Below are 14,906 nucleotides of genomic sequence, written 5' to 3'. Positions count from 1 at the left end.
TGAGATGGTAGGAACTTTGTACCTTCGCCAGCACATTTTCCCCTGGAGGAAGGCAGTTTAATAATGGAATGTGCTTGTCCTAGGTGACTAGGAGTCAGGATATGTGATATTCAGAAGGAGACCAGAGCTTATTATGCCTTTTGTCCTCCTTGGGAACTTATCTCCTTATTTTGAGTTAGGTGGAGTAACTTTGGACAAGGTGTTCCTCATTTTACTGGGGGCTGAGTTTCAAAGCTTTGCTGGTGGTTCATCCACTTCCTAGACATGAGAATTCAGAAGCATATGTTACCATGAGCCTTGGGCCAAAAAACCTGAATTTGAGCACAAGTGTGTATGGTCACCAGTAATGAGTGAACAAGGCCCTTCAGCAGCTGTGGAAAACTCTCAAGAAAGCCTGAAGACATTTTTTTTTCTACCCAGTTAACAGACTTTTTTTGTAACCCCTTTTTCTTTAAAAACTCCTTTGGAAATGCCAGCTATAAAAGGTGTGTGAAGGGCAGTGAAAAATAATTGATTCACAGATACTGGCATGAAACCACTGACAAGTTGTTGAAACAACACGATAGAAAGAATCTCACCTGTTTTCTTCATTTTGTGTCTGTTTTGTCCTTCCAACATGCTCTCTCCATTTTTCTCTCCCTCCCTCCCATACTTTCTCTCTGTTGACTTTCTGTCTAGCTTGAACCCACCTGTTGATGAGACTAAAAGCTGCTCAGGTCAGTCTTCAGCTCCTGCTCTCCCACCTCCTCGTCTTAATCCTTCAGCCTCCTCACCAAATTTTTTTAAATATCTAAAACATAATTCAAGTGGAGAACAAAGTGGGAATGCTGTGCCAAAGAGGTGAGAGCACATATGTAATAGTTTCATTGCCTTTGTTTGAATTAAACATAAAGAGAGGTGATGTGTTGCTAAATGGAATAAATGTCCATCTCAACATTACCAGGAACCATGTTCCTAATTGCATTTCAGTCTGCTATTATGAGTAATTTGTTTTTAATTAAACCATAGAAAATCATGGAAATGGTCCTGATCTCAGATAGTTTTTTAAAATAGTTTGTCATATTTTTCCACTCTGCCTAATAATGACAACTTATCAACCTCCCATCAGGCCTGGCGTTTATACTTTCTGAGAGACTTCCTGGTATTAGGATGACTTGTAATATTTTTCCAGTAAAAAAGACAAATAAATGGGAGATGGGCTGTGGCATGTATTTTATTATTCCATGCACCCCACTTACAGTTAAATTTTTTCAACTGAAAACTAAAAAAAAAACAAACGAATGTGATAGAGTTTTCATTTTCTTACTTGTTTTATTCTTGCTGGAATTGAAGCTCAGATGCTTTTCTCTTATTTTGAAGCCTGTATTTGAAACTTTGTATATTTACATTTCTTTATCCTAAACTCTACTTTTTCAACTGAACTCTTAGCATCTCCTATCGTAATGCCCTGCGGAAAAAACTTCATTCTTCTTCCTCTGTGCCAAATTTTCTAAAATTTTTGGCTCCTGTAGATGAAAATAACACCTCTGACTTTAGGAGCGCAAAAAGGTAGGGTTCTGTCTATAGCTCTCAAGGCTGGATGTTTTAAGCATTTAATGATTGTAGTTTTGAATGAATTCTAAAAGCCATTATGGGGGTAGCTACTCTTTTTGACATTCTAATGCAGCTGAACCACACTAGTAGCAGCTATTCTGTATTTTTCTTTTCAGGGTTGATTTAAAAAATAAATTTTATCTATTCCTGGGCTCTTTTGCCACCATCATCCCAGTGCCAAGGCCACAGTTTATTTTTGCATTGTTATCATTAAATGACTCCAGAAGTTGACAAATCAAGTTGTTCAGCCTTTTAGCAACATCCTTGGGCAGTGAATTTTAGGTTATCTTTCTAAATTACTGAACCATTGCTTTCTTACTAAGTAGTATATCCAAAAATTATATGTGACTGCTCACTCTTTGTTGAGTGACAAGTGTCCTAGTTCCAATTCGGTCACAATTCGCCCGAGGTTTATTAAACATCTGTGTATGCAAGGTGCTGTGCTGAGTTTGGGGATGCAAAGTCTGGAAGAACACAACAGTCGGCCCCACCTTTAATGAGTTTTAGAGTGCAGTAGAGAGAAGATGGCAGATATTGGTTGGGATACAAGACAGTGTAATAAAGGCCAAGGTACATAGGATAAAAGCCTGAGGAAGAAAGCTTGAGGATGAAGAGCTCGATGTTAACTAGGGACAGGAAAGCTTTATAGGAGATGGTCTTTGTGTAGACTTAGGTGAAGGATTGAGTTCTAGGCTTGTGGGAACGTCTCTGTGGATATAGATGGAGGAAGTAGCATTTAGGATGAACTCAGGGTAGTAGTAGTCCAGTTTGACTAGGCAGTAGAGTATGTGAATTGATAGCAAGGGAAATGCAGGACCTCGCGTGGTGGCTTGCATAGAGTTAATGCTTAATAAATGTTTGTTGAATTGAACCATGTGAAATAAATTTAAACGAGTAAGTTGGAACTAAACTGTGGTAGGCCTTGAATGCCACGCTAAGGAATTAGTTTTTTCACTTACACAGTAAGGAGTTACCATAGATTTTTGAGCAAAGGAATGCCATGTTCAAACCTGAGCACTGGGAAGATTATTTTGGTAGCTGAGCACAGGATGAATTGTAGAAGAAAGAGGCTAGAAGGAGGGAAACTAGTTAGGCCATTCCAGTAATCCTCCTGGAGAGGTGATGAGGGCTTGCATGAACTCGAGAAAAGAAAAGAATGGGCAAATCTGAGAGTTATTATGGCGAGGAGACTGATGGAATTTGGTAACTGTTGGGTTGGGAAAGAGTGAGAAAAGGAAGAAATGATTCTGGGGTTTTAAGCCAGGCTTACTGGGATGGTGGTGGTGTCATCATCAGAAATAGGGAAGCTGGAAGGAGGAGTAGGTTTGTGGAAAAAGATGAGTTAAGCTCTGATCTTGCTAAAGTTAAGATATCAATAGGATATCTAGGATGAAAGACCTAGCAGGCCTATGGAAATACTGGATTAGAGCTCAGGGGGCAGGTAGGAGTAATATATATGCAGATTTGGGGTTCACTTGTGTCAAGGTGATATTTGAAACAATAGGAATAGATGAGATAGTCACAGGAGAGACTAACAGTTATCTGCATTGTATAGGAAGTAGAAATTTAAAACATGATTTATTTCTTCATTTTAAAATGACTCATATGGCCAATGTCATAGTTTTAATTCATGTCTTATTAAAATATTCATTTAAACATCAAATATTTATTAAGTGCTTTATTCTATGACTTTGTCCTAGTTGATTTCCTACAAATAAAACAGCTATTTCACATGTGCACAGTTCCAAGGAATGCACATTGATGGGACTCCACTATGTAGAAAAGACAACAAATAGAACTTTTAGTAACTCTCTTGTGAGCTTTCCCCTTTCCAAATGTCATTGAGAACAGCAAGGCTTAATCATATTTGGTAATTTTTTGCAGTTAAAGTAATTTGGATAGGAACAGTATAGTCCTTAACATGAAAAAGACTTTATAAGAAAGCAGTTCATCATTCCTTTTGTTGTCCATGCCCTTCATAAACATGCCTTACCTTGAGTGAATCCTGATTAATTTTTATGTTTACATATATGGGGAATTTATAATTTAGAGGTTTTCAAAAAACCCATTAACTTTTTATTTGTAGGACCTCTGTTCAATAACGAACCAATTATACTATAATTATAGGGACTTTGAATCGAAGACACACCACCATGATAGTAACATTGAGAGCCCTTTGAAGACCCGGCGCCATTCATGGAGGCAACAGATCTTCCTTCGAGTGGCAACTCCGCAGAAAGGGTGCGATTCTCCTAGTAGATATGAAGGTAAGACCCACCATGGAAGTGGAAAGGATATCATGTTGTTTTGAGTTTAATCCTTAATTAAATAAATCTGTTTTTTTTAGCATTGAGCATCACATGGAAGCAGGTGAGATCCTTTTCCAAAATCATCCTCAAGTTTTATGTTCCCATTCTGAGCCTTCAGGAAGTTCAGAAAACATTGAATAAGTTTTTATTATCTGAAAAGCATTGTGGGAGAAAAAACCCCTAGAGGGTTAACCACCCAAAGAAGGCTGTCCTCTCTGCCCACTAAAAAGTGACTGATAACTTTGTGGCCTTGGGCTTGTTGCTAAACCTCCTTGGCCTCCATTTCCTTAATGTTAAATGAGAGGGCAGGACCAGATGACCTGGGACTGAGAACTGGAAAGGACCATAGAGGTCATTTAGTCCAATCCCCTTTGTTTTGCAGGTAATGAAACAGGCCTATTAGAGGTTAAAGTCATACCAAATACTAAGTGGCTAAGACAAGATTAGAACTCAGATCATCTGACTCCAGTGCTAGCATTGTCCCCTCTGTACGATGTTGCTTCTCTCCTGACGGCTCTTTGTGTTCCTTGCTGCTCATATTTCTTTGTCTCTCCATTGTGGCATCATCCCATGCTTCTCAGAGACCTATCTACGGCCTGTTCCTACACCATATAATTTTCCATGCTAGAGTTAAGTGCTTCAAGTAATTCTTTTGTGAGTTCTGCTCACTATCAGCTGTGTCCTGTCATCACCTCCCATTTCTGTTTTTACAAATAAAGAATACAATGAACTTTTGTTGAGTGGGTTTTTCTGGGTTTAGCTATTAATGTGAAGGCTAACTTTTAAGTAGTAAAGTTCTTGTGATTGGAAGTTAAAATTTACTTATACCCATTGAGAATGTAAACTTTAGCAACAGGGTAAACTCATCATGATTTTGAAATTATGTACTTGACAATTCCATCTTCTTTGTAATGATTCTTTTTGAATTTGCTTTTTAAAAAACAATTAGAGTAAAACTTTGTTAGTACAGCTCTGACAACTGGAGGCAATCTGGTACTGTGAAAAAAAACATTTACAGTTGGCTACTTACCATGAGGGTGATGTTGGACAAATCTCTGGACCTCCTGGGCCTCAGACTCTCATCTGTAAAATGAGGCATTGAAATAGATGGCCTGTAAAGTCTCTTCCGTCTCTAAGGCTATGATTCTGTGATGATGCTTCAGATTCGTACAGACTCTAGGTCAAGTCACATTGCCCAGAATCCATACGTTGCATATTCTAGGAATGCTGTGTGAACCATTGAAATGCCGCTCACAGTATCAGGAGTTTGATGACTTGGTGTGATACTGTTGTTCTGTCTTTGTGACTATAGCCATATGATCTGTGATTTGGTTCCCTCTTTTGTCAAATGAGCACAGTCTATCTGTCCTACCTCCATTATAGGATAATGAAGGTAATAGAAAGAAAAATACTTTTAGAAAGGAGCAGCATCCTAGTTAGCACTTTAGTATTATTAACAACATTGGTATTCACATTGGTTATCTCCCTCACTAGTATCTTAGAATGACTTCACTAGTCTCGTTTTTATAGATTTAGTTGGATTTATGATAATTTAAAAATGTATGTAATTGTTTACACTTGTATTAATTTAGAAAGCTTGTCTTTTCAAGATGGTTCTTAAGGTCTTAGATTGCTAAGGATATTCCATCTACTTTCTCATAGGACCCCACAAACCTATAAACATAGTTCTCTTACAGAGAATTTCTAATTATCTGGGTGTAGCAAGATGTTTCCTGTGCTATCAGCCTTCCAAACTAGTCTTGGAACTCTCACGTACATGTTCCTAAACCTCCACACTACCCACCTCACTTGGCTAGTATTCTAAAGTATAAATGAGACATTTAGCTGCTGCTTTTTTATTCCTCTGTCCCTTCCCCCTCCAACCCTGACTCTCAGCTCTGTACTACCTCCCACTTTCCCAGCCTTTGGAGAAGGAAGGGGCCGGGGGAAAGTGGGAAGAGCTGGAATGGGGGAGGGGAGATGGAGAGTAGCCTCTGAAAATACCATTCCTCTAAGTAGCTTAAGCGCCTGGAAAAAGCAACACGTGTTTCCCCAGCAACCAGGTCTGTTCTCCAGCCTTGGCCATTCTTTTAAACTGGTATTTCTGGCTGCTAGAGAAATCTATGCTGTCTTTTGTCTTCCCTCTCCTGCCCCCTCCCAACCCCCCAAATGCTTATTTCTCTGAGTGGAAGTAGTGGAGAAGAAGGTATAAAATTTCAAAACATGTCATTTAGGGACTACTCTTAGAAATAGAAGAGGGTTCCTTGAGAGTCAGATCATTCTTAGACAAATGCAAAGAAGAGACGCTTTGTTCCAGTTTTGTTTTGTTTTTTGCTAGTAAACATTTTAAATGATGCAAGGGAATTATTTTTTTCTGTGCATTTCTCATGACTATAACATTCTGGACCTTTGGATTCTTTTGGGTGAAATATCATGCTAAATGACTGCCAGGAATGGAAATCCTTTTGCCCAAATAGTCCCAAGTCGCTTCATATGGAGAATTCTTCCCTTTGGCCCTTCCTACTGTTAAATCTAATCTCTTTTGTAAATAAGAATTTTGTTCCATGGTCATGGATTACATCCATCCCCAACTGCAACTATTTTCCTCACAAACCCATGCCTCAGAACTCCAAGGGATCCAGACAGCAGTATATGCCTAATTGGGTGCTTCACATCTTCACCATTGGAAAAACAAAGTTGAAATCCATCTGGGCTTCATCTTTCTATATATATGAAGGGAAGCATACCAGTATCTTTGATATTATTACTTCTTGCGTTAGATTCTGGAGTTGGACAGGACCTCAAAGGACATCTTATCCAAACTGGCTAAATGTTTTCTTTTCATGTCTGACAGAATAGTTATTTAGCCTCTGTTTGGCCATGTCCATTGATAAAAGGATCTTGCTACTTTGGGATGTAACCTGTTTGATTTTGGGATGGTTCTAATTTTATTTGAGGGGCAGTGTAGACTAGGGAAGGAGAGAGGAGTGGAGAAGGGAGGAGAAGGGAGAGTAGGAGAGGAGAGGTGAGGTTCAAATCCTGCTTTCAACTCATGATACCTGGGAAAGGGACTTGGCCTCTCATTTCTAAGTTCCTTTCTTGGAACTCTCTACACCCATGAAATCATTTGTTTAGCCCCTATCCTTATCTAATGATGCTAAAATCTGTTTTTCTTAACCTCTCTTAATTCCAGTGCTTTCTCTCTTTTCATTATTCTCCATTTATCCTGTTTGTTGCTTTCTTTGTATATCTTTGTTTGCGGCTTTTCTCCTCCTTTAGATGGTAAAGTCCTTGAGGACAGAGATTGTTTTTTTTTTTTTCCCCAGGACATAGCACAGGGCTTGGCAGTAGTAGGCCTTAATAAATCTTCACATGTTTGTTGTAACTCCTACCCTGTGATTTTAAATCTCTCTTCTACCTAGGTAGATTAAATCTAATCCCTCTTGCAAATGAGAGCTCTTCAAACATTAGTGGTAAATTCTTCAATCTCTTCCTTCCTCCTTTTTAAATCTTCTCAAGTTAAAATCTCCATCTCCTTTATGTGCTCAGGCTTATGCCACAGTTTCTTCCCTGAGCTAAAATCTGATTCTCTGGAGTTTCCTTCCATTGTTCCTAGTTTTTAGCCTCTAGATCTAAGTAGAATAAACCAAATCCTCACCCCATTAACAGCCCCTCAGAAACTTGGAGTTGAGTTATTAGCTTCCAATGGTCACTCTGCATAGATGATTGGATCCGACATCCGTATGTGCTTTACAAAATATTCAAAGTGTTTTCTCATGTGATTGTTGCAGCAGCCTGGTAAGGTAGCCAGGGCAGGGATGTTGATGTGATGGTGATGATGCCTCTACTATGCCTTGAGAAAACGAAGCCTCCCAGAGTAGTGTCTTGTTCAGTCACAGGGCTTGTTAAGTGGTCACACTGGGAACATGGAACTTTGTTCTGTCATGTAGCCATGACAATAGGCACTTGCTAGTATGCCTCAAATTTGGCTTTTCATTGTTAAAACATTTATCGCCACAGGGATCCAAAGAAGTATGAGACAGTCTCTGTTGTGAAGGCTACATTAGGGACCTAGAATTTAGCCATGAAAAGATTAAGAAAAAATTATAATGTGAACTGAGGCTAAAAGGAAATCGGACAATAGATCTAATGAAACTGAACCTATTGTGTTTTGGGCTTTCTATTTTCTTTTAATCCTATTTTCTGAGGGAATTGGTCTCTTTATATATTTTAGCATTTATTGTTGGCTGTAAAGCCTGCCTAGAGACAGGGAGCATATTTTGTTGTGGGAGTAGAGTATGCAGAGAATTTTTTCCCCCAGTATATAAAACAAAAGGTAAACTTCATTAACAAAAACAAATCTTTAAACTGAAAAAGTAAAAACATCCTTCCCCCCATTTCAGAGGATTAAAGGGGAACAATTTTGGTCTTAATGAAGTACTTTTTATTTTGGGGAGGCCAAAATGCAGACTTCTCTTATACTAGGAAAAAAACAACACAATTAAGAATTAATTTGAAATAATTCATATCATCTTGTGTATTTGCATATTCCATCAAACAGAACTTTCAGACCTTACATCTCTAGTTAAGTTTTTTTGTTTTTGTTTTTTGGAGGGCAATTGGGGTTAAGTGACTTGCCCAAAGTCACACGGCTAGTAATTGTGTCGAGTGTCTAAGGTCATATTTGAACTCAGGTCCTCCTGACTCCAGGGCCTGATGCTCTATTCACTGTGCCACCTAGCTGCCCCCTCTAGTTAAGTTTTAAAAACCAAACTTAACCTTGTATAGATTGATAAGGGCAATGATTCAAAGCCCTTTGTCAAAAAGCCAATAGTCCATTGAGATACTCTACTTCAAAGATATTTTGTGTTGACTATTGCAATGTAAATAGGCCTAATTTGTGCCTGGATTGAATGAGATGATAAGTACTTTTAATAGTGAAAAAAGATTAAGAAATTGCTGTTAACATGTAGCCTTAATGAAAAGTAGGGTCTTATTTTACATAGCTATTTTGATAGTCTTCTGCTATTGGATTGGGTGAAAATTATAGATGCTACTGTTGATACGGTTTCTGGTAATTCTGGGTAATTTTTATAAAAATTATTACAAATAGTAAAATGAATTGTTAAAAAAAACCCAGCTAACTGGAAGGGGAAAAAGGCAAATGGAAGGAATAAAAGCTAAAGGTCCCCATTTGTAGCATTTATTTAGGTGTTTACTGTCTTACTGGATAAGTTACTTGGCAGCTCCCTGGGCCTCAGTTGCCTCATCTTCCAGGGGAGGAGGTCGGGCCAGGCCATGTCTATATCTCTATAGAATCTCTCCAGCTGAACTCCCATCTTGACAATTGCACCTTCTACACGATTGTGCTTGAAAGAGATCACCACAAGGTGGCACTATTGCTTGCTTTCATTGTCCTGATAGTTCCTGTTTTCTGTCTATTTCTTTGATTCCTTTGTGTCCTTAGGCATCATATTTCATCTGATCCATTCCCCAGAGCATATCTGAAACTTTTGAAATTGTCAGAAACTCCACATTTCCTTTTTACCCAATTGAGTTAAGAAGCAGGCAGAACAAAAGATAATGAATGATCTTCTCTCCTGAGTGAAAAAAAGAAATTTCTCTTGATTTTTCCTTCCTTTGGACATAATTTCTGTGGCAAATAAGGAGTAGGCTTCCTATTTAGGAACCTATTTAGGAAATGGCAACAAAAAACCAACCCTTCTAATCCAGGATATTTCCCAAAATTCTTAACTTACAAGAGTTTTAGTTAAGATGTAATATTTTGTATTTGATTGCCTGCAATGACAAATAATCAAGAAAACAATGGCAGGCAAAGTACCCACTATATTTACCTTCTACTTGATTATGCTTATACCATCACCTAAACCTCTTCTTTAAAACTTTTTTTATTGATTCTTTTCCCCCCAATTACATGTAAAGAGAATTTTTAGCATTCATTTTTATATAAAAATTTGAGTTCCAAATTTTCTTCCTCCCTCTTTCCCCCTCCCTAATACACTAAGCAATTTAATAATTTATGTGCAAAGATATAAAACAGATAAATCTACTTATGCTTTTTGTCATTCCCTACCTTTTTGACCTTTCTGGCTTTTTACAAGTTAATTTAGGAGTTTAAATAATCAGTAAGTCAAATAGCAAATATTTGAGTACTTATTCTGTTGGGGTTATAGGAAAATATAAGGTGTGGTTCCTACCCTCTGATGACTGTGTGACCATGAGCTTCATTCACCTCTCTAGCCGTCTGTTTCTTCATTTTAAAAAATGTAGGGTTTGGACTAGATTATTTCCAAAGGCCTTCTAGATCTGATTTCATGATGATAGCTAAATTACTTATCCAGGACAGGAAACAAAACATGATTATATCATGACAAGAAATCAGTCACATGGGATGGTAAGTTCCCTGAGGTTTAGTGCTATAAGGAACACTAAAGACCACCAGGTCCAATCTTGCCTGGAATATTATTTCAGTGATTTAGAAAGTACATATTAAGTACCAGATCTAGGTGAGGAGGGGTGGTGTAATAATTGGCAAAGGGCTTTCCTCAGAGGCAAAATGGTTGATGTATGAGCCCTGCCTCTGATACACACTGTTTGTATCTAATTTATTTCCTGATCATCACAGGCATAGGTTAGGCAAAAAAAATTAAGCCCTGTCTTAGGCACCAGAGAAACAAAGACAAGGGGAGAGAACTCTTCTCCGCATGGAGCTTACATTCTGTTGAGAGAAACAAGAACACAGATAAGTAAATGTATAACATGTACAACATTATTTCTGAGTGGAGGACAAGGAATCTAATTAGGCTGTGGATGTCAGTAGGGATTGTTTCATTCTTTACTTATATGTCCACTGGCACCTAATAGGTAATAAATAATTGTTGATTGATTCAGGGAATAACGAATAGTTTGACTAGAATGGAAAGTCTATTTCGAAATAAAGGTTAAACTTACGAAGGCAGGTTTAGGGGTTTAGGCTTTAGAAAAGTGTAGGAGAGAGAGTATCATTGAAAATGTTTTAACTGGGGAGTGATGGTTTGAACTTGGTTGTACAAATAGTTTGGAATTTTTTTCAGCCTAATGAAATTTTCAGTGACCTCTAGAATTTGCCTGGTTTTCTCCCACATAAGGCAAAATTATGCAGCCAAAAGCAATCTAAGAGGCTCAGTATAATGAATTCCTTGACAGTGAAAGTTCTTAAATATTATAATATGTTACCTTGGGAAAATATGGAATGTCCTTCTTTGTAAAGTTTTGAAAATAACCTATTTTCATATATCTGGAATTGTTTGAAAGTTCTGCCTGGCCAGCTATCCTACTGAAGAGTCCCTTGGCCACCTGCCACTAGCATTTCCTGCCTTTCCCCTGCCCCCCACATTCCTGAGTTTGAGGAGGATGGTGAAGGCTGGGCTGCTCTAGGCTTCTATACAGCTTCCTCCAAGTGCCCTTTCTAAAAAGACAGTGGGAAGGCACAGCAGGGAGACAAAGGATTGTGAGCTTCAGACAGGGAAAGGATCCCAAGGAGGCAGGGTGGGAGAGAGAGAGAGACAGAGACAGAGAGAGAGAGAATGAATGAGTATATGTGAAGGGATGAGAGACAGAATGTGTGGGTCTTTGTGTGAGACAGGGAGAAATAGAGAGTGTGTAAGAAGGGAGGGAGAGAGAGAAAATGAGAATATGAAACTTGCCCTGGGCCACATTTTTTCCCTTGGACTCTCCGCCTAGCTGTCTAATTCAGACTTGTCCAAAATCTATCCTATTCTCCCCCCTGCCCTCAGTTGCTCTCCTTTCCTTCCCCCTCCTCCTCTTTGCCTACCTTTCCTTCCTCCCCCTCTTCCTTTCTTCTCCTCTACTCCACCCCCTCCCAATCTAGTGGCAAATCCTGCTGCTGCCTGAAACTTTGAGGACAAAACCTCCAAAAGAAGTTGATATTCAAATAGATCAACAGATTGAACATCAGAAACATAGTGGGTTATAGACAGTGAAACGGCAAACAGACCTTTTCTTCTTTTTTAGAGAGAGGAGCTAGCCAAAAACTGTTGGCAGTGACTTAGTAATGAGTTTAACAAGATTTCTTTGGCTCCTTTGCCAGTTGTACAGTGAGAGGTTCTGTTGGGAAGAGTATCAAGATGATTATTGTATTATAGATATTCTGGAATTAAGCATCAAGTTTTATTGCTAAAGCACCATTATTTGGCTATTGGAAATCATTTAAGCAGTTGTTTTGATTTTTAAAAAAATCAAATTTCTAAACATACCTGTTTTTCTAAGAGTTGAAATTTTACCCAAGAATTTTAAAGCACTTAGTTTGTAAACTGTGACTTGAAGATAATTTGCAAAATGTAAAACATGTATTAAAATTAATATTTGGGGTTTGTTCTAGTTTTCTAAGCTTTATAGTCCAAGTTGGTGCATAAAGTTGCTGTTGCAACTGTTAGAGTTGTGAGGAAATTCCAGTAAATTCTGAAGTACATTCATCAGATAAACCGAAAAGAGTACATTTGATTCTTTTCTAAGTGGCTATTTTTTCAAATAAATTTTGTTTTATTACTTCTTATAAATAAAAATATTTGCAGAATAACTACTAAAAGACTTTTTAAACAGCCTTTATGTAAGTGTAAGCACTATAATTATGGGTCTTCATAACCCTGAAAATTATGCTAATGGGCCATGAATTTTGTACTTGAGAGAATAATGCTTTTCTACCAGAAAGTTCAAGGACTGTGGTATATTTCAAGATGGTTTAGTTTGAAAAGTGAAATTAAGGACAGTCCCGGCATGGGAGGTTTCATGCTTGCCTAATTCCAAAAATCCTACTGCCTTATTTTTTGAAGCTTTCTTCAGCACCACAGTCTTGCAGTCTTACCCAGGAAAACATGAAAGTTGGGTACCAGGGGCGGTTAGGTGGCACAGTGAATAGAGCACCAGCCCTGGCGTCAGGAGGACCTGAGTTCAAATCCGGCTTCAGACACTTGACACACTAGCCGTGTGACCTTGGGCAAGTCACTTAACCCCAATCGCCCTCCAAAAAGCAAAAAAAAAAAAAATTGGGTACCAGCCAGTTAGTTCCAGATTAACAAGTAATATGATTGCTCTCAGGACCTTTAACCTATTCTCTCACATCCCTCCAAATAAATATATTGCAAAAACACAAATTTATAAGTAGAAAATAATAATCTGGAATTGAAAAGGACTAAACAGTTCTTGGGTTAGATTTGGACCGAGCTTTTAATGGTAAAACACAAGGAATATTTCTACTCCATCCTGGGATAATAAAAACAGCATTTATTAAATACCACCAGTGTATAAAAACATTGTGCTGGGCAGGAGGGTAAGGCACGGAGGGTTGAGGGGAGATGTAATGTTTGGACAAAGCATGTCGGGTGTGATTGAGGAGCCTACAGTGTATTTTGGATATAAAGTGCTAATGCACACAAGCATGGTAAAGCTATATACAGGGTGTCCCAAACGTCTTACTGCAGTTCTAAGCTCAGACCTTTGGGACACCCTGTGTATTATAGCCTGCAGCTATAATGTGTAATGTTACATGAGAAGTCCATTGAAGAATGGGAAGAGATAGGGCAATACCATGTTTACCTGGGTGGAGGGGCTTATTACAGACATCATGAAACATCAAGGAAAAACATCATAGAGAAGTTGGCCTTTAAGGGATGAATAGGAATTCACAAGGTTTGGGGGTGTCTTTTTTCCACCCCTGCATTCTCTGTCCACTTCTTCTTTCAAAGAATAAACACACAACACACATCCCCCCAAGCAGTAAGTGCATTTAGGGGACCAATGAAACAAGGCCTTACAACTGGGGAGGCAGGGTGATTTAATTGAAACACTTAAGAATCTTTCTACTTGGGTTCAGAGTCTGCTTCTGCTCTTTACCACCCAGATGACCTTGGGGCAAATCCCTTGACCTCTCCTAGGCTTGAATTTCTTCTGCTGCAAAATGAGAGCATTGAGCCGTGTAATCATTGAGCCAGCTCCCTCCCCACCAGCTTTGGTTCTAAACCCTGGACTTGTTTCCTGTTCTGTTTTGCCACAGATTTCATCTAATTCAACTTAAGATCTTACTCTTTTCCTTGAGATTCTTTCTCACCTTGAGCCCTCACCTAAAAATGACCCCACCCTCAGAGCACCCCATTGGAAATCACAGGAAGCATACATCAGCCAGAGTGAGTGATGGAGGGTGACTTAGTGGCTCTGTAAACCCCACCATAATTGTTGTAGCTCTGTTTTTCTCACAGCTGGCGCTCAGGCTACAAATCTGAGGTTTTAAATTTGGAAGGATTAATAATAGAGGTAAATGGGATGATTTTGTAATCAGTGCTTATTTTGGCAGAGCAGTGTAAGCAATTTATTTAAAAAGCAAAAATAATTCAGTTTTCCACTGACTATTCAAAAAAATTTTTTTTTAAAAGGAACCATTTCCCTCAAACACCACAAATGCCTATCTTTCCCTCTCTCTCTTTTTCTGATTTTCTCTCTCCTCTCCCTCCTTTATTTTTCTTTCTTTTTTACTCTTCTTTATTTGGTTTACTCTGTTCCTTTGGGCAATCATGTCATGTTAAGACCAAAGGAAATAGTTGTTTACTGTAGTTGTGTTTTCGAATACTGCCACTAGCAAGCAGTGAATCTCTGGGAACTAACCATTTTAGAAGTGAGTGCTTTGAGTTTTTGTCAGCCTTATTGAAAACTCAAGATATGCTCACTATGTGTGTATGTGGGGAGTGGCCATGTTCTATGTGGATTGTAGATTATCTAAAATTTAAATTGTAGGATAAATTACACCTATATTTAGCTGCTGTTAAATTATTAGACTAGGTCTTTGTAGAAAAAAAGTTTCAAATTGGTAATCCCCATTTTCAAGCAATAATCACCGAAGAATTTGATCTCCTGTCTCTCCCTTCCTCGAACCTATTAAGTCCCATGTTTGGAATAGAAATATCTATTTGTAAGGTTGTACCTGGAACATTT

The 14,906-nt window shown here is 38.4% G+C and overlaps 1 protein-coding gene across 8 annotated transcripts in view; it reads left to right on the top strand.

The window, feature by feature from the left end:
• Positions 1-14,906, top strand: part of TBC1D1 (TBC1 domain family member 1) — a 318,238-nt gene that overhangs the window by 181,507 nt on the left and 121,825 nt on the right. For 4 of the 8 annotated variants that reach the window (XM_069068580.1, XM_069068572.1, XM_069068603.1 and 1 more), the window contains 3 exons: positions 679-840; positions 1,429-1,548; positions 3,721-3,860. In XM_069068580.1, the coding sequence (XP_068924681.1) occupies positions 679-840; positions 1,429-1,548; positions 3,721-3,860 (422 nt within the window). The remainder of the gene's footprint in view (positions 1-678; positions 841-1,428; positions 1,549-3,720; positions 3,861-14,906) is intronic. The other 4 variants (XM_069068597.1, XM_069068595.1, XM_069068608.1 and 1 more) reach the window with 2 other exon arrangements.

This window comes from Petaurus breviceps, unplaced genomic scaffold, assembly GCF_028583685.1.
Source record: "Petaurus breviceps papuanus isolate PSGF00001 unplaced genomic scaffold, PetGlider_PUasm1.0 140, whole genome shotgun sequence".
Lineage (NCBI taxonomy): Eukaryota > Metazoa > Chordata > Mammalia > Diprotodontia > Petauridae > Petaurus > Petaurus breviceps.
This window is presented reverse-complemented; position numbering and strand designations above follow the sequence as displayed.